General features: G+C 52.5%; 1 protein-coding gene across 1 annotated transcript; it reads left to right on the top strand.

Moving 5' to 3' along the window:
- Positions 1-3,999: 3,999 nt before the first annotated feature.
- Positions 4,000-12,385, top strand: LOC121344998 (fatty-acid amide hydrolase 1-like). The gene is made up of 15 exons (XM_041421490.1): positions 4,000-4,355; positions 5,394-5,507; positions 6,198-6,341; positions 6,667-6,800; positions 7,785-7,991; positions 8,389-8,429; positions 8,948-9,072; positions 9,249-9,374; positions 9,590-9,687; positions 10,056-10,155; positions 10,438-10,478; positions 10,855-10,894; positions 11,429-11,537; positions 11,814-11,959; positions 12,047-12,385. Exons 1-15 carry the CDS (start codon positions 4,191-4,193, stop codon positions 12,173-12,175), a joined length of 1,719 nt encoding a protein of 572 aa, XP_041277424.1. The 5' UTR covers positions 4,000-4,190; the 3' UTR covers positions 12,176-12,385.
- Positions 12,386-14,967: the final 2,582 nt, after the last annotated feature.

Raw genomic sequence — 14,967 nt, forward strand, 5'->3', positions numbered from 1 at the left:
TGAGGAGCATTTAATCATCTTTTCCATACTGGCTTCACCCTATAAAGTTCTAAATAGAGATTACCCCCACTCTTCACTCTGTAACACAATACAGAAAAAAGATGTGTAAAACTTGTCTCCCTGCTCAGCAGCTTTGCTGCCCTGGCTCTGCTCCCCCCTGCCCGAGCTGCTCAGTGTGTATGTGTATGTAAATATGTGGCAGTGCACACAACACCCCCATCTCCTGCTCTCCTCCTCTGAGCAGACAGAGTAATTACAGTGCAGCAGTGCCAGCACGAGGCATTTCTGCTGATGAATGCACTCAATCTAAGCACAGTTTTATGTATCATTAATTCCTTTAGCGTTCAAAAAATAACTTTTTTGATGGCAGATAATACTGTAATCACTCATGATTGCCAATAAAATTATCTTCATTGAGCTGTGTAAAACAACTACAGGAGTAAAACAACTACAGAAGTAAGTTTACTCACTTAAAATTTCTTCCCTTTTTTTCTTATTTATTTTTTAATGCAAAGCTGTTTGGACTCAGATTCCTGTAGCAGAGACACTGTTAGAAGTCCCTACTCCCTCATTTATATACAAAGGAGCTTTTCAGAGACTGTTGCTTAAGGTGCCTTCAGCAATATCAGGGATCTCTCAAGGGGTCCCTTCCCACCCTAGGGATCCCTCTGTTATGATCTCTTCTGCTTTTGCTTCAAGCTACCATGCAACAGCTGCTATGTACACAAGGAGCAAGAGAGTTTGTGCAAATTAAAGTTGCATGTGCAAGTCATGGTCCTCTCCCAGGGCAACTCCTCCTCCACTCTGCTGGTGGAGAAAATGCATGAGCACTTCCTAATCTGCTTCAGAGCAGAGTCCACAAGGCTGGCAACAAACCGTGTGTTCAAACTGATTGTGCTAACTCACACACTCCAGCTTGAAGAAGATTCGGCAGCAACAGGCCCTCGCACTGACAGAGCTCTGAGGCTCACGCAGTGAGGAGGACAAACACCTTTGTGACTACAAAGTGAACAATAAAAACATCACTGAGTGAACAACTTGGTTGAAACATGCAGTTTTCCGGCAGGGGCAAAAGAAGTCACTCCCACGTGGCACTGCCTCTTGCCCAAGCTGCTGAACAACCTTCTTGCAGGGGTTAAACTGCAGCTCTGAGTGGAGCTGCTTCACCTTCTTGCAAATCATGTTGACTAACTCCACTTGAGAGTCAGGAACCAACAAGGAGAGGAGAAATGAAGCAAGAAGCTGGTTGTTGTAAATGTAACCTGGATCTTCTTCCAGAGAGCCAGATCCCAGGAAGCAGGTGACTGGCAATTGGAGGCAGGAGCAGGTTGTTAATTTCTGGGAAACAGTCTAAAAGCAGCAGGGTGAAATGGAAGAACAGAAGTGTAAAATTCCTGGGTGAATGGCAAACAATTTCTTATTTCCTCCTTGGAAATAAGAAGAGTAAATGAAATCAGCTGTGGGAGGCCCAACAGGAGATGCTGCTTCCCTACAACACACGGATAAACCATGGATCTCCCTGCTCCAGGATGCTGGGAGTGCCAGAATCAGATTACTTATAATATTTGTGAGCACATAGCTATTAGTCACTCCAACACAACCCCTGGCTAAAGGAGTCACAGCATTCCAGGATGCCAGGAGACAGAGCTAAGGAAAAACACCACTGTGTGTTTACCATGCTCTCAGCAGTGCTCTGGTGTCAGGTGAACAGGAACTAGCTGGTCCTTCAGCCCCAGCCAGTCTGGCTGGCAGTGTGTGTTTTGCCACAGACAGAAGATGATGACAGCTTCATGCTCCTCCTTTGGTAACTGCAGGGTTCCAGCACCTCGGGGGTGTGGTGGCACCCACTCAGTCACAGCTCTGTGGACACAGGGAGGTACATGAGCAACGGGGAAAGAAGCCTTCACAGATCCAGCAGATCCTTTCGTCCTCCCTTAGCCACAGGCTCCAGCCCTGCCAGGCAGAGGAGGAGGAGCAGGAGTAGGATCAGTCCTCAATTCCAGCACCCCAAGTTTCAAACCCCATTTGCAGTAGCATGTAGGCAAACCTATGGACATAATGGCAGAAGAGTGCTCATCTGGCAAGGAGACACCAGTGTCCCAAAGGGACATCACTTGGCCCACAGGGCCAGCAGCTGGCCACCGCCCCAGGCCATGGGGAACAAGACCAGACCCATTTTACCTCACTCAGCCAGTCCCAGGCACATTGTCCTGGGCAGGGCATTGCCAGCCACCACCTGCACATGCCGGAGCTCCCCGTCCTCTGCCCTGTGTCCTCCACTGCCCATCTCTGCTGGCAGCTGGGCACAGCTGCACCTGCTGTGTTTTGGGATTCCCCATGCCCTGAGTCACCCTCCTGGACCTGGCTGGCCCCAGCAGAGACCCAAGCCTTACCACTGCCCTGACTGATCTTTCAACCCCATTTATTTGCCCCCACACACTTCTCCAGGAAGGGAGAAGGAGAGTCTCCAGCAGCAGCTCCTGGAGGCGCAGGTGCTGCAGGCATAACTCTCCTAATTTGTTTTCTTCCCTTTCACAAACTGAACTGCAGAAGTTGAAAATTGTTCCTGCATGAGAGATTTTAAGCAGGACTTAAATTAGGGGGAAGAAGGATGGAGAAGTAATTTTGTCTTCCACAAGAACTAGTTCTAATTTCTAATTCTCCAAAGTCCCCCACCTTTCTTGTTCTCATCCTGAGAGAACTCAGTGCACATGGTTTTACAACCTGCCAGGGAACGCCCCCGTTTTGGCATTGTGCTGCCATGGGGTGAGATCAGCGCAGGAGATTGGAGCCTCCAGAGTGAGAAAAAAGCAAAGGGGAGATAGGGATCACAGGCATCATGTGCTCTGCCAGCCTTGAACTGATTACATCCTCCTGATTCATGGGAAGGGCACTCCTGCCAACCCATTTCACTGAAGTGAGCCAACTTCAGTGCCCTTGGGAGTTTGCAATCTTGTATAGCTCTCTGAGCCCCGTAATCTGAAGAAAGGCAGGGAGGGGGAAGGAAAAAAAGAAGTTAAAGGGAAAAAAACTGCTGGGAAAACTGCTGTTCTTGCATGTGATTTCCTTGACGCAGAAAACAGGCAGCTGCATATTCTCAGAGCAAGAAGACGTGGAGTTCATGACGACTGAGTATTTTTGAGGCTTCAAAACCCTTCAGCAAATAGCCCCAGGACACGGAGTATGTCCAGCACACCCCAGGACACTGTGGATGCACAGCACAGCAGCTCCCTCCAAGGGTGCCAGGCTCAGGCACGAGTGGTTCAGCTGCTTCCAGAGGAGCCCTGAGATCCTGAAGACAAAGAAATAAAGCCAGTGGCCTGAGCAATAATGCCAGGAAAGTCGAGTCTGGGTGCATCTAGCTCCATCACATTTTCTAGCTCAGCATCTGCCCAGGGGCGGCTTGGGAACAGTTCATCCTGCTGGGCAGTGAGAAAACATCCCAAATTCTTCCCAACAGTTTTTCACAATCCTACGGGCAGTATCTAAACTGGACAACTTGAAATATTTTCTGACAGGCTTTTGGAAGTCGTGGAGGGTTGTTTTTTTTTTAAGGACAGACCCCTTGTGGGGCTGGTGATGAAGAAATTCTCTTGGAGTTTCCCTCAACACGGAGTGCAAGGCCGCAGAAAGCAGGGATGCCAGACAGCGCTGCTCGAAGCCGCGGCGCTTTGCACAGCACAGGCACACCCGTGCCCTGCCAGTGACAACAGAGCTCCGCCGGGCACAGCCTGCGACAATTACTGCTTCTTTTTCCCACACAGCCGCTTGGCTCCAGCAACGCAGGAGAATCGGGTACCTTTGGGACTCCCCTCCGAGCTGCCTTGATCCTCCAAGCCAAGACGGTTCCCAGAGGAGCTGAAAAATTACAGAGAGATCAAAACCTCCCTGGGAGAACGGAAAAACCCATAAACCTTATCAGACAGAGACCACCCAGCACAGGGAGGAGCGAGCTGCCGTCCAGCAGCTTTTCCTGCTGCCGAGCCTCCCCCTCCCCGCCCGCTCCGCGCTCGCACGGCAGCCAGCCGGTTAAATCCCTGTCCAGCCCGGAATCCCGCCCAGGTTTTGGCTCGCTCTCCCCACGGGCGGGTGCCCTTGGCCGGCCGGGCGGGGCGGAGCGGGCTGCGGCGGCTCGGGGAGCGCTGCCGCCGGTGCCGCGGTGCCGCCGGTGCCGGTGCCGGTGCCGCGCCATGCGGGTGCCGCTGCCCGCGCTGCTCGGCGGCTCGGCGCTGCTGCTGCTGCTGCTGCGATGGCGGCGGCGCCGGGCGCTCTGGAGGAAGGTGGCGGAGGCGCAGGAGCGGCAGGAGCTCAGCCTGGTGCGGATGGAGGCGGCGGCGCGGCGCTTTCGGGAGCAGGTGAGCGCCGGCGGCCCCCGCTGCATCCCCCGGGGGGCTCCGCACCTGGGCCCCCTCCCCGCCGCCCAGCCCGTGCCCCTCCGGCTGCTCGCCCGCCTGTCAGGTGCTCTCCCGGCTCCTTATATGAACCCACGGGGATTAAGTGTTGTTATTATTTTCGCTTTCTAAGTCAGTGTGGGTGTGTAGCCCGCAGCGGTCGCCGCTGTCGCGGGGATGGCGAGCGGGGGATAACCCGTTATCCCCATTGCCGTCACGGGCAGCGAGGAGGGGAAAATCCCTGTGTGAAAGCTCCCCGTGGCCGTGGCGGGAGGCTCAGGCTCAGGCTGGCTGAAGAGGCAGCAGGAAGAGGCGACAGGCGATGTGTTATCAGCAGAGGCCAAAGTGCGGCCGCAGCTGCAGGGGTAGGGCAGGGATGCGATGGTGCCCCGCGCTCCCGGCGGGCAGCCCGGCCTCGGGCTGGAGCAAACTCGCTCAGGTTCAGAGTCCAGCTCGGAAGCGTGAGGTTTGATACATTTTTCATGATGTTTGGTAGGTGGTGAAAAACCTCTGCTGACCCAAAAATTACCAGCCCAGGGGCTCCCTGGTTTTTGCAATTCCATGTGCAAATATCTTATAGTGCCAGGAGAAGAACTGGCTCTGGTTCTGGTTTAATTCCTTGATGGAACCATTTGTATAACCATGACGCTAACTCCCACTATAATTCAGCAAGAGCATTGCACTAAGCTGCTCCCCCAGGCCTGGCCATGACCTGTCTGAACAAGGCTGTGTGAATGGCTTTATTTTAATTAGTAGGTACTTGGCGTGCCTGGTCTGAACAGGAAGAAAGGCTGAGAAAGCCGAGGCTAATATTGGCCCTGAGGGTTTCACACCGTGCTCACAGGTGCCAGGTAGAGCAGGATGTGGTCTTGAGGCAGATACCACCTTCAGTGACTAAATGGCAGATATTTTTGGGGTGAGTTACAGAGGAGACCAAGGAGAAAGGAGGAACCCATCAGCTGAAGTAGAAGTGTGACATTGCCTGTTCAACCTTTCCCGTAGCATCCTTCCGTGAACGTGGTCTCCGTCCTCTCTCTGCCTCTGCCGGAGCTCTCCAGGAAGCTCCGAGATGGCTCCCTGCCTCTGGACCACGTCTTCTATGCCTACGTGGGCAAGGTGAGGAGCAAGGGCAGCAGGGCAGCGTGTCACCCATGGTGGGGCTGGCTTCTTTTGGGAGGAGCACAACACAAGGTTCAAACCTGGCTCAAATGCTGCGAGCTGTCAGTGCTCACTGGTTAGCGGTGGGCCCTTCTGTGGCTTTCTGTGAGTGGTTAGAGAGCTGGGCATCTGCCTGCCATAGCTCTCAGCTTGGTTTGAGGAAAAATGAGCAGCAAGCAGCATCTGCACAGCCATGCCTTCCTGGGAGAGCCCACACCTTCCCTAGGGCAGGTATACTTGTAGGGAAGTGGCAGAGTGCTGCTGTTGTCTCCCCTCCATCTCCAAATGAGTTGTTAAACATCAAAAAGTCCGTTTTCATGTTCATTCTCTACTTTTGCTCTAATGTTCTGATCACTTCCTGGGCTCCCTCTTAGGGACTATCATTTATGCCATCCCAGAAGCTCAAACAAGAGAACAGTCTGTGGTACTCATCTGAGCTGAGTGCCTCCCTTTAGCACACACAGACTGGTACTATGGCCCCACTGTGTCCATCTTGGAGTTTGGTTTGAAAAGTATCAGCAAGGGCTGCCCTGACACCAGCTGTGCAGATGGGGAAGAGAAAAAGGCAGGTGTCCTTTGCAGAAGAGAGCTCATTGTGCAGCACCTTGGGCTGTGACTCACCTGTGGCCTTGTCCTCCTTTCCCCAAGGCCCTCCAACTTGCCACAGAAACCAACTGCATCACGGAGTTTCTGCAGGAAAGCGAGACCCAGCTCCGCAAAGCCAAGCTGATGGAGAAGAAAGGTCTGCTCTATGGGGTGCCTGTCAGCATCAAAGACTCCATCGACTGCCAGGTACCTCCAGCACAATTCCCATGTATCCCGAAATCCCTGTGGGTTGAAGTTTGGGGAAGGGGGAGCTTTGACCTCAGCACCTGGCTTGACTTTGTCATAGCTGATGTGGAATGGGCTGCCTGGACAGGGGAGGGGCTTTGCTGCCTGTCTCCCATGTGAGCCAGCAGAGAAGTGTGGTCAGGTTTGCCATCAGCACACCTTTAAACGTGTGTGTGGTGGGGAGTTGCTGGAGGTTCATGTATGCACTTAAACGTGTAGATAAAAGTATGGGGACAGGGAGAATTGCAGTCCTCCAACTGGAAACCTCATTGTCTTCTATTCCCAGGGTCATGACTCCACACTGGGGTTCATAAAAAACCTCAATAAACCCGCAGCAGAGGACAGTGTGGTGGTGCAGGTGCTCAAGAGACAGGGGGCAATTCCATTTGTCAAAACCAATGTTCCCCAGTCCCTCATCAGGTAGGTGGGTGCTCCATTCCCTCAGCATAGGAGCAGTGCTCTCTTCCTCCTCTCAAGGGAGCATTTCTATCTGGTCTCGTTCTCATTTCCCACTTCTTTTTATATAACAACACCTGGTCTCCATTCTTTGTGTCTATAAATTTCACTTTAAAAAGTAAACACATTTACTCTGAGGATAAAAATTATTTCTAGTTCCACATGAAATCAAGAAGCAGAAGAGGAGGAGAAGAGGAGACTGTTTTTTGTCTTTTTTAAAATTAACTTCTCAGAGATGATCCTATTAACTCTAAAATGCAAACACATATTCATGGAAGGGGAAGCTAGTTAAGCTAATGGGCTCAAATTATTCTGCCCCCAAACCTCCTGCTCTATCTGGCAAGACCACTCTTGGTGTCATTGATATGTGGTGTGCTCAGGTGTGCTCTGCTGGACAGCCACCCTTCTAGTGTCCCTGTGTCCTGCCAAGTGAGCTCTGGCAAAGCTCCTCTGTGGGCCACCATTGCCCAAGCCCTGTGAAAGGCCTTTCTTAAGGTGATGTGGTAATGGCTGGCCACAGTTCAAAAAAGCCACACAAAGAGGTTGCCCTAGGGATTATCAGACTTTGCACCACTTTCTGGGGAAGTCCAGTGTCAGATATCTCTGCAGTTGGCATTTGGCCTGTGCTCAAGCAGGGGCTCAGCTTTGGGTGACCTGTGGCACTGGGCTACCTGAACAGGAATACTTTCCAGGAGGGTTGCTGTATTTGTGCTGCCAGAGGTTCTCTCTGGGGTAGGTTTAATGCCAGTGACATAATCTATCAGTGAATTCATGTCCTGGGACCACCAGGAAAAGGCTCATGGTCTTCACAACCACAGTAAATTATGTCAGTGTAACAGCTAGTGAATTACCTGATTGTCTTTTCAAGGTCTTTTAGTGGTGACTGGGCTCCACAGCAGCAGATACCTGAATTCCTCATTTGCAATCTCTCTATCTCTCTCTCTTCAGCTATGACTGCAAGAACTTAATCTTTGGTCAGACCCGCAACCCTCTGATGTACACCAGAACCCCCGGAGGCTCCTCTGGTGGAGAAGGAGCACTTGTAGGAGGTGGTGGGTCCATCTTGGGCATTGGGACAGATGTAGGAGGGAGCCTGCGTTTTCCTGCTGCCTTCTGTGGGATCTGTGCAATCAAACCCACAGGGAAGAGACTCAGGTACTGTGAGAAATGCAGCGACATCTCTGGCTGACACCCACTCTACCAACCGCTCTGCTGGGATGCTCATGCTCCTGTGGGCAAGGGAATCTTGGGAAGAACTGGGAAGAGCTCATTTATCCCTCCTGCCTGAGCAATATCTATATGGAGGGAAGTGTTGGTTCCCCCAGAATGGAGGTGGGGAAGCCTCTTCATCTGCCTGCTGAGGGGATGGTTCTTCTGGCTGACGTGGCCTAAATCACTCAGGCCGAGACTTTGTCTTTTGAGCTTTCTCTTGGTCCTTCTTTAGCCAACCTTCACATCTGCAATTTTAATTAATACTTGCATCTGCTTAAAGCCTTTCCCTTCAATGAAAGCTACTCAGCTGCTGTATTTTGTGTGTCTCTTTTCTTTACAGCAAAAGAGGAGTAATGGCTGGAGTCGTTGGGCAGAAGGCAGGTAGGAGTTGATGTCTGTCCCCCAGCAGCAGGGCAGGGGTGAGAAGGACCCTCTGGTTATGGGGGACTTTCTCCATCACCTTTAGAGAGAAGCAGGTTCCCTTTCATGGATTTTTTTTCTAACATGAGCTGAGAGGAGCTGTTTGTGTAGCATAAACCACAATACAACCTGTTACCCACAGGGTGTGGCCTTGCCTGTCACTGCTTGGTGAGGGTGGGATTAGCAGCCAAAGGGATTGTCTGATGTTGTCCTCGTGTCATGATTGACAAAGCTTTTTGTTTATTTTGTTTTAAGTCATGAAATTGAGATGTCAGGGTACGTATTAATGGATAGCAACTCCGTCCATAATGATGGACCTGTGAATGGGAAGACACTTGTGGGCATCCCCTGCCCAATTCTTAAAGAGAAGCTGTTGCTAACACTAGATTAAGACAAAACAATGCCAAGAGGTCCTGGTTCTGCAGAACATGCCCTTGGAAGACCCTCAGCCATGAATGCTCTCTTGTGGTCTCTTCCAGTGGCTGCAGCAGTGGGACCACTGGCAAAAGACGTGGAGAGCCTGGCGCTGTGCCTGCGGGCGCTGCTGAGCGAGGACATGTTCAGCCTGGACAGCACAGTGCCACCCCTCCCCTTCAATGAAGAGGTACAGAGCCTCCGAAGGGCCAGAGACCTCTGGGGAGAGCTGCAGGCTGAAAACACCTGACCCACGGGTGGGCACCTGGGCAGAGCCAAGTGCTGCTTTCCAGACTCGCCCCGTGGCATGGGTGTGCTGCTGGCTCCCCTGGCAGCCTTCCAGCCAGCACCTCCCTCTCCCTGCAGGTGTATTCCAGCACAAAACCCCTCCGCATAGGCTACTATGAAACCGATTTCTTCACCATGCCCAGCCCGGCCATGCGACGCGCCGTCCGCGAGACCAAGCAGCTCCTGGAGGAGGCTGGCCACACGGTAGGGGCTGCTTGGAGAGGGGGACAAGCCCATCCCGTGTCTCTTGACTCAGCAGTAGCTGTTCAAAAGGGAAAATACTGTTTTCAGGGAAGGATGGAGGTTTTTCTGTGGGCTTGTCAGGAAATCCTCAGCTCAGCACAGCCCGCTTCAAGCCCTCAGTGGCTTCTCCCAAACAGTGCCTGTGCCACTGATACCCTCCTCCATTGTCCCTCCAGCTGGTGCCCTTTGAACTCACAAATGTGGACTACGTGATGTTTAACTACTGTGTCAGGGGAATGTTCGCAGATGGAGGCAGCTCCTTTGTCAGGAAATTGTAAGTGTGGCCTGGAATGGTTTGGTGGGATTGGTGCCTGGCTATAAAAATCCTCCCTAGGGTCTGGCTGGACTTGGGATACAGGTAGCAGATCTAATGGATGTAGGTAGTGGCTGGTAGGCACTGGGGGAGGGCTTAACATTAAGTGATTCAGCTGTACTTTGGTTCTCTTTGGGATTGTTACCAGCCTTGGAAGGAGGCTGGGAGCTGATATCCTGCAAATGCTGTGACAATCAAGTGTTGCCCAACAGAATGGAGCAAACCTCTTTTTGTCACTTAGATAGGCTGTTCAGAGGGGTTGGCCTGGGAAAAGCTGACCTGCTGTGATTCCTACCACTGCTCAGCTGAACCCCTCCTCTCCCTTTCAGCAAAGGGGAGATGGAGAAAGGCGGCACGAAGCTGTTCTTCTGGCTGGCAAAGGCACCACACTGGCTGAAAACTCTCCTCTCCTGGATTTCCAAACCTTTCGTAAGGTCCTTTTCTTTCTAGTGTAGACAGAGTTAAGCTGTATGTGAGTAACTTGTCTCCCAATGGAGGAAGGCTTTCTCACAGAGAAGTCTCTGGGCATTATTATTTCTGGCTGTGGTCAGAAACATCTCCAAACTGGGGTGATGTTACTTCTGTGCCTTTTCTCCCCATTGTGGGGAAAATCTGGCCTGAACACTGAGGAAACAGCTTCTATTTGTGACTGAGCTGTCTCAGAGGACAGAGCTGGGATTTTTATATTTTTTTTCACTTTCTCTTGCTCAGGTGCCTCGATTTTCAAGTATCATAAGAAGTATGAAAGAAAAGTGAGTAAATCTGAGCCTGAGCAAATGTCTGAACATTTGTTTTGCAGCAGTGTTTGCTACATTATTGATACTGCTGCAGCTGTGTGTGTCTGAGAGAATGCAAGGCAGAAAATGCAAGGGTGGGGGCAAACAGAGCAATTTGTGTCAACACCATAACACTGCTGGGTTTGGAAAACTTTGGAAATTCAGGGTGGGAATGAGAGCAGGGTCATAGCCTTTTGCTTAGGAAGAGGATGAAGCCTGTGGGAATGAAATATTGTGTTGGCTTCAGCACTGGTTCATGCATCCATCATGCCAAGAGGAAGGGATGCCAGAAGGCAGAAAGAAGGTGTGCACAGGGAAGAATGCCTTTCATTGGATTTGTTTCCTTTTACAGCACAGTGGATGAAGTCTGGAGCCTTCATCATGAAATCGAGGTAAAGTATTAAAGTTTGGGGTTAAATAGGTTTTTTTTGACTTCTCTTTGGGAAGAGGCAGATTCAGCACTCACCAAGGTTAGGAGATGATCAGGTCTCTGGTGATGTAAGATGGGAACACGTCACTCAACAGACCTCACTTGGATGTGCAAGTTCTCAGCACATTTAAAGATTAGGACAACACACCTGAATTTTTGACACCTGCATGTAAAAATGTACATCACCACACATTCCCTTATTTCCCTTTTGGTTTTCCAAAAACAAAAGCTCATGTCCCAAGTCACCACGTGCCTGGGCGCTCAGTCTTTGCCCACCTCCAGTTTACCAGGAAGAGGCTGCTTTGTGAGCTGGGAGGAATGTTGTCCAGGCAGCACAACATTTTAGCAGGATTTTAGCAGGATCAGGCGTGGTGTAGCCTGTTTGCTGCTCGCAGGGAAGAGCCGAGAGCCCAGCTGGATGCCCAAGGAGAGCCTCAGCCAGCAGCTGTGGGACAGTACACCCACCCCACTGACCACCAGCACGTTTCCTCCTCAGGACTTTTGCCACCAGTTCATTGCCCAGTGGAAGAAGTTGAATCTGGATGTCATGCTGTGCCCCATGCTGGGCCCGGCCCTGGGCATCGGCTACCCTGCCAAGCTCTCAGGTAGGGCACCCACAGGGACCTCTGCTGTGCTGCTGTGAGCAGCCTTCCTGCCTCCCTCACATCCCCAGGGTGCTGGCCAGCAGCAGGAAGAGCTCAGCTCTTGGGACAGCTGCTGCCCAGCCCACGGGGTGCACCTGGAACAGCCCCCGGTGCAGTGGGAGCCAAAGGGCCGGTTTCCATCCCAGAACAAGTGCCCCATTAGCTGGAATCCTGCATACAGAGGGGTGAAGGCTCTCCCTGTGCAGGCTGGCACTGGAAACTCCCCCTCTCCCCCAGTGGCAGTCAGCTACACCATGCTCTACAACGCCTTGGACTTCCCCGCGGGCGTTGTCCCTGTCACGCTGGTGACGGACGAGGACGAGGAGCAGCTGAAGGGCTACAGGGGATACTATCAGGACTGGTGGGACCGGACCCTGGCGAAGGTGAGCGGTGCCAGGTTCTCCAGGGGCACAAGCTCCCCCATCCCTTGCTCTGGAGATCCCCAAGCCTGTCCCTCTCTCTGTGCCCAGGCTTTCCGTGGCAGTGTGGGGATGCCCGTGGCCGTGCAGTGCGTGGCCCTGCCGTGGCAGGAGGAGCTGTGCCTGCGCTTCATGAAGGAGGTGGAGACCCTCAGCCTGAAGAAGAACAGTTTCTTCTGAGCCCCGGGTGCTCATGCAGAGCAACACCCCAGCTGACAGCAGCATGGGCCATCCTTTGGTGTGACCCAGAGGACTCTGGTGCCCCTCAGTGAGGATGCAGTGGTGGCTGGGCTGGCTGCTGGATTTGGGAGCAAGAGGAAAGCAAGGCGAGCTCTGATGAGGTGGAGCTCTTCCAATCATTGTCCTAACATAGTGCTTTTTATTATCTGAGTTATGTCTGTTATTTCAAGTCTGTGTTTGTGTGTGGGGTTGGAATGGAGTTTAATCACCCCAGGGAAATACAAGAATGTGAGCTGTCTCTTACAAATGGGGAAACTGGGGCACGGGCACTGGTTCTGTCTGAGATGCTCAGACTGCTACTGGGAGTGCTGTAGGAACAGGGATTTTCCCCTCTGTTCTCAGCTCCCTGAGGATGAAATCTGGTGTTTTCCCTACCAGAGACCAGCAGTCAGAAGGGAAAGCTGAGCCTCCGTGCAGACTCTGGCAAGAAGGGATGGAGCTGGCCCACTTCCCACAGGGCTGCTGGCACCCTGCACAGCATGAAGGAGAAATCATGGAATTGCAGAACAGTTTGTGTTGGAAGGGCCCTTAGAGATATCTCCTTCCACAGGCAGGGACACCTTCCACTAGAACAAGTTGCTCAGAACCCCACCCAACCAGGTCTTGAACTCTGCCAGGAATGAGGCATCCACAGCTTCTCTGGGCAACCTGTGCCAGGGCCTCACCACCCCCAAGGAAAGAATTTCTTATATCTTACCTAAATCCACCCCCTTTCAAGCCTGTATTGAGCAGCGTGCCAAGGTCAGATGGACAGCAGACAGCCTGCCCTGCACATCTTCTCCTCCCATTTGGCCCATGCCAGGTTTTCCAGCAGGATTTCCAGCCACTGGCAGCCCCATCGCTGGGGTTGGCAGCACTGGCTGCTCCCCGCAGGTTTCCAAGGGTGCTCCAAAAGGAATACCACAATGCAAAAGTGTTTTCCCGTGTGGGAATGCCAAAAGCAGATTGTAAAAAAGCTCTGGCAGGATTAATGTTTGGGTTTTTAATGTATTATCGTAGTTTAAACCATGCAAAAGCATGGAGTGTTTTCCAGGGCTTGGGATAGTGTTTATCACAGCCAAGGAGAAAGCAGCCCCAAGGGTCCCCATTCTTTATCAGCAGGCTTAGGAGGGAGGGAGCTCCAGGCATCCCATGACTGAATGCTATGTAAAGCCAAGCCCAGAAGAGCCTGGGTGGGGTTACAGGTGCTTTCTTCCCACACGGAAAATGCTGGATGGGGTTATAAGTTGGTTTTGAAACTCAGTCCTGGAGGACTTGTCCCAGGAAAGGCAGTGCCACCTGCACCCCTGCTCCCAGAGCCAAGCTCCACATCATTGTTAGTTTAACCACTCTCTCCCTGGCATGGAGGTGGGCAGGGTGCAGGAGTCCAAACCATGGAGCCGCCAGTGAACCTGAACCTTTAATTATTCCTCACTGGAAGCCCTGAGCAAAGCCCTCCAGCAAGCCATGCCCGTGGCCATGGGGCAGTGCACCAGGCAGGGCTGGAGCTGCTGGCTGGCTTTGGGGACTTGAGGCTGCCACAAGGGCCAGCTGCAGGCTGCTCCCAGCCCAGCCTGGGCAGCAAGAGGATGGTGTGGGTGGCAGCAGTGAAGCACTGAAGGCTGGGATGGGGCAGTGAAGACCAGTCAGTGGGGAGAGGTTGGTGACATCCCCACTGAGCTGTTTGGCTCACTTTGCTACCCGCCCTGTCCAAATAGGGAGGATCCTCCCCAATCTTCCTGTCAGCAGTTTCCCTGCAAGGTCTCATGTCTTCCTCAAGCTTCCTCTGTGCTGACACAGGAATAATCTCACAGGACATGTCTGTAACAGGCAAGAAGGTAACACGATATAGCAGCACGACCACTGGCTTCAGTTCCCAAACGAGACCCCTCCACAGAGAGCAGTGGTTACTCTGGACGCTCTCCCCTTACAAGCTGTGCTACCCTGCTGACTGGAGCAGAGCCAGCACCTCTCCAGAAGTAGGGGGGTTGCCTTGCCTCTTGGCAATGAGCTCTCAGAGGCATCCCCTGCCCCTTCCCTGTGGGCTTGCAGGTGCTTGAGAACTGAGAGAAGATTAATTTTTTCAGCATCTCCTTTTTGCACTAATCCACAGAACAGTCCTGGGCAGGGGAGCACCCATGGCAAGGGGCAGCTGATAAGTCTATATGGTCCAGCTCCTTTGCATTCTGCTGGCTGGAAGATGGGTTAGAAGCAGCACAGCAGACTCTGGATCCGTCAGAGGGGATTTCCCAAAAGTGCCTGTCCTCTGATTCAGGTTGCCAAAATGCTTTTCAAAGGGGCTTTTCTTGAAAATGATACAGAGCAGTCACTCCTTGAAGGCACTTTCAGAGGGCTCCTTCCACACTGCACTTCCAGAGTCGCTGTTGCACCTTCATTCTCTTGGATCTCCTGAGCTCCCATCTCTCCACAGGGACACTCTGACTCCCTATGTGAGGTTCCCCAGGACAAGCAGAACTGTGTTTTCCAGGCTCACGGGGCTGCAGGTGATGCTGCCTGAGGGACAGGGATGATGGCTGAGCACTGTTGTTAATGGGCTTAAGTGTTCACTAATTACTGCACGGGGGTATAGCAGGGCCAGCCCAGAGCTGGGCTTTGCTGGCATTCAGCTCTGTGTGTAGCCAGGTACAGCCACAGCCACTGGCTGGGGAGACACAGCCTTGGGGACACCCCTGCCTTGGGGAAACCCCCAGGCTGAGCAAGCTGAGCAAGCTGAGCAGACGACAGCTCAGCCT

This window comes from Onychostruthus taczanowskii, unplaced genomic scaffold (genome assembly GCF_017590055.1).
Source record: "Onychostruthus taczanowskii isolate IOZ18803 unplaced genomic scaffold, ASM1759005v1 scaffold7, whole genome shotgun sequence".
Taxonomy (NCBI): Eukaryota; Metazoa; Chordata; class Aves; order Passeriformes; family Passeridae; genus Onychostruthus; species Onychostruthus taczanowskii.

What these genes read in the sequence shown, in the direction of transcription:
- LOC121344998 (XM_041421490.1), top strand. Translation starts at nt 4,191, where the DNA reads ATGCGGGTGCCGCTGCCCGCGCTGCTCGGCGGCTCGGCGCTGCTGCTG. An exon ending in AGCTCCTTTGTCAGGAAATT is followed by an intron (nt 9,688 to 10,055) that starts GTAAGTGTGGCC and finishes TCTCCCTTTCAG; the next exon opens with CAAAGGGGAGATGGAGAAAG. An exon ending in GCCTTCATCATGAAATCGAG is followed by an intron (nt 10,895 to 11,428) that starts GTAAAGTATTAA and finishes TTTCCTCCTCAG; the next exon opens with GACTTTTGCCACCAGTTCAT.